Below are 3,846 nucleotides of genomic sequence, written 5' to 3' on the forward strand. Positions count from 1 at the left end.
AAGATCACAGAACCACGGGATGGTTGGGCTGGTCATGGGGCTGAGGCCCCGCTGTGAGAGCACACAAGGAAGGACATGCTGCAAATGACTCTTTATTGCCACGTTGTTGGGCCCAGCTGGGCTGCTGCTCCCCTGATGCCATCAGTAGGTGCTGAAGACAGCCTTGATGTGCTCCCCGTTGTGCGGCTTGTACGTGCCAACCCCTGCAGTGGGGCACAAGCGTGAGGCTCTGGCTCCCCACCACAGCCCCTGTCAACCCCCCAGCGCTGCCCACCTTCGTCCAGTGCGTCCTCGCCGCTGAAGAACTGCCAGTAGGTCCTGTCAGCCTCACTGGCGGCCAGCCCGTGGATGGACACCACCATTGGGCCCCAGAATGTTTGCTCTGTCTTGAAGCTGTGGGCCAGGTGGGTGGTGGGACTGGGGCCCGACAGGCAGTGGGTTGGGGCCCAGGTGGTGACATTGGCCCTGTCACAGCCCTCACTACTCACCTGAATTTGTCGGGGTCGGCCTTCTCTGCTGCTTCCAGCACGGCCAGCAGCACGGAGCCAGCTGGGACTTGTACTGTGATGGGACAGTTGAAGTAATCTCCCCTCAAGTCGTTTTTGATGGTGTAGTGCACCGTGATGTTGGATCGCACTGGGAAAATAGAACAGGAACCGTGAGTTCATTGTCTCAAAGGGGGAAACTTGTCCAACGAGGAAGTAGGTAGAAAGAAATTATCACAAATATGCAAAGAATGAGTGGAAACATGACACTGTGAACACGGGTATATCAAGTGGGTGGCAATGGCTTGTGTCAACAAAGTGGGAAGGTAATGTTTCCTGCAAGGGACCTTTAGTCTCATTAAGGGCTAATGACATACCGACATCCGCATCCATCAGCATGGAAAGGAGATTACAATGAGACAGCAGCCACATCCCCCCAGTCTGGACTCTTCCAGCCCCATAAGGTGCATACCCAATTGCAGCAATCAATTAGAAACTATAAGGAGAGCAGAGTGGGAGACCCCGTGGGGCTGGAGGCAGCTGATACCTTCCTGAGCTGTCGTGCTCTGGATCGGGGTCGAGTCCAGCTGCGAGCTAGTGGTTGTGGATGCTTCAGGGCTGCAGCTCAGGCTGGCAGAATCCAGGTAGGTTCTGCCCACCAGGGCTGGCAGTGCCTGGGCGACGGCCATGGGCTGCTTCAGGTGGTGTCTGGTGATGGCAGCCACAGGCTGGGTGCAGTCCCACTGCCGCGGGGCGTAGAACTTGCCTGCAGCCAGCAGCAGCTGCACGGCCAGACCTGTGCTGTAGACGTTCCCAATTAGGCCATTTTCCTCCGCCTGCTTGTTGAGGAAGCCATTGGACACCTCTGTCAACACTGTGTTCAGTAGGTCCCGCACATCCTGGAGCTCAGTCCGGTTGTAGGCACACACCAGTGGCAGTGCCATCATGGCCTGGTTGTCTGCGTAGTAATGCTGTCACTGCCTGCTTGGCAGGGACAGAGCCACCTGGAGCGTGCTGTCAGGGCGGGGGGAACCTTACCCACAGAGAGCTGGCCCTGGGAGCTCAGCAGCTGCTTGGCCAGGATGATGGCAGTGCTCTGGTAGCCACCTGCCCCCATCACACACAGCGCTTGCACGTCCAGCCCCACACTGAACAGCGTGCTCACCGGGACGCCGTCCACCTCTGCAGAATTACAGGGTTCCGTCAGCCAGCATGGGCTGAAGCACCATCCCTGTGTTGCCACGTGCCACTCTGAACCCCGTACCCAGGCGTGCCACCTCCTCGTCCGTCTTTTCCTGTAGGATGCTGAGCAGGTCGACGCTCTGCCCATCTGCCTCTACGTGTCTCGGGTCACAGCAGGAGGAGAGCAGGGCCAGCGTGTACAGGGCTACCATACCTGAGGACATGCCTGTGGGGACAGAGAGGGGCCGGGGCATGCAAGAGCTGGGACCCTAACCCACTGTGCCCAGACTATGAGACAGCCAACCCCACGGCACTGATGCCACCGAGTTCGGGGATGCCCCCTGAGGCACCCTCCTACCTTTTGCTTGCTCCACTGCCGTCTCCTTGATCCGCTTGAGCAACGACTGCCGGGCATCGCTGCTGCTGTCCCCAGCCAGATTGAGGGCCAGCAGCACGCTTGGGTTGGGCGGCCCGCTGTCCATAGCTGAGTGACGCAGTATCTGCAGCATCCGGGCACGTTCCTCACTGTTGGCGACTGTGGCGACAGGAAGCTGGTTGGGATGTGCTGGGCACCCCATGTGTCCCCTGCTGGGTTTTGTGCCCGTTCTCCTCGCCAACATCCCCACGTCACTCACTGCAGTCTGGGGGGACCGTGCCTGCCACCCCACTGCCTGCCAGTGCCAGAAGCACCCCGATGCTGAGAGCCGCGCCGAGCATCCTCAGAACCTCAGTGCCAGTGGTGCCTGTCTGTCACCACGTCCTCTCTGCTCCCAGTTGCCTCCAGCAGCACTGAGGTGACCATCTGCTCCTGGGGGCTTATATACCTGCCTGGCCCTGGCTCCCAGGGGTGGTGCTTGTTGACCAATGGGGCTGTGGTGCAGTAGGGGAGTGGCCCTCTCCCTTGGCACTGGGACCAGGGGAATGGGGCCAGGACCAGACAAACAAGTCTGGTGCCTGGCACTGGTCTCACCAGCTGTGCCCCTGCATTGCCCTTCTGCCCGCAAAGCAGCCTTGAGGTGGCCCTGTCTGGAATGTGCTGATGGCCCCCTGGAAGCTGGGACTCAGCTCCGTGCCACCAAGGAGCTGCTAAGGATGCAGCAGTGTCACCGAGCCCTCCTGGGTGCCACGTGTTTCTCGTCAGGGGTCTGGCCTGTGCTGCAGTGATGTTGGCATAGGGGATGGCGCGGCGGTGATTTGTTCCACCCGGATGCCACAGAGCACAGGCAGAGCAAGGGACTCTCCCCCTGCTCCGTCACCAGTGGGGTTGGGGCTGGGATGGGGACAGGGGGAGGGCGGGCAGTGGAGCTGGAGCAGGGCAGCCCCACAGCCAGGTGTGTATGGAGGCACAAGGACTTTGGTGTCTCCAGGGAGCACCTTCAGCAGGATACCTGTCCCCGTAGGTCTTCCTCTCCTGTCTCCTACGGGCAGTAGGGCCTGCTAATATCACCATGCTTTGCAGCTACATGGCTTCCTCCAGGTGGTATTGACCTGCTGGGGGGAAAAGGGGGCCCAGGATGCAATGCCAGTAGAAGGGCAGGGCTCCGTGCCCATGGGAATGTTTGCCTTTGGGAAAACCGTGGGAAAAGAGCCCGGTACTTGCAGCTGTGTTGCTGGGTAGGGGTGTTAAGGGGCTGAGCCCTTGGGGGCTGTGCTTTGGGGTCAGTTGGTGGGATATCCCCCAGGCTGGGGGGGTGGGTATTCCCAAATCAAGGCGGGGGGCAATGCTGGCACCCACTTGTCCTCCTTTCCCTCAATACAGAGGTGCCCTCCCCTACCCAAGCAGCCCCTTCAGCTGCATAGACCTGCAAGGGGGGGGTGCGGGGGGGCTCTTTTCTCCGCAGCCTACCCCGCAGGGAGGAGATGTTCCTGTGCCTAATGGCTTTGATGGAGCTTTCTTCCAGGAACTCACTTTCAGCCGCTGTAAACAGAACAAAGGGACAAAGAGGTTTTTCTTTCTTTCTTTTTTTTTTTTTTGGGGGGGGGGGGTGGGATTCTGAGCACTCAGCGCCCGCTCCCCCCCTTGCCCCGTTGCCCCCCGTTTGCTCCAGCAGCGCGGACACCTCGGACCCTCCCGGCGGTCACGCGTGGTCTCCCCTTGACATCACGGCGGAGGCTCCAATCGCTGGAGCGGGGGCGGCCCCCGGTGCTCGGGGCCGGGAGCGAGCGGGGCGGGCGGGGT

General features: G+C 60.5%; 1 protein-coding gene across 2 annotated transcripts; it reads right to left on the minus strand.

The window, feature by feature from the left end:
- GIF (gastric intrinsic factor) lies at positions 75-2,517 on the minus strand. 2 transcript variants are annotated; one of them, XM_021401105.1, is made up of 8 exons: positions 2,303-2,517; positions 2,026-2,202; positions 1,750-1,893; positions 1,524-1,667; positions 1,033-1,443; positions 489-636; positions 275-417; positions 75-203 (listed from the first exon to the last, which is right to left on the minus strand). In XM_021401105.1, exons 1-8 carry the CDS (start codon positions 2,382-2,384, stop codon positions 142-144), a joined length of 1,311 nt encoding a protein of 436 aa, XP_021256780.1. In that variant the 5' UTR covers positions 2,385-2,517; the 3' UTR covers positions 75-141. The 2 variants fall into 2 exon arrangements, with proteins under 2 accessions (XP_021256780.1, XP_021256781.1); XM_021401106.1 differs by having other exon boundaries at positions 275-393; positions 2,303-2,515.

This window comes from Numida meleagris, chromosome 6 (genome assembly GCF_002078875.1).
Source record: "Numida meleagris isolate 19003 breed g44 Domestic line chromosome 6, NumMel1.0, whole genome shotgun sequence".
Lineage (NCBI taxonomy): Eukaryota > Metazoa > Chordata > Aves > Galliformes > Numididae > Numida > Numida meleagris.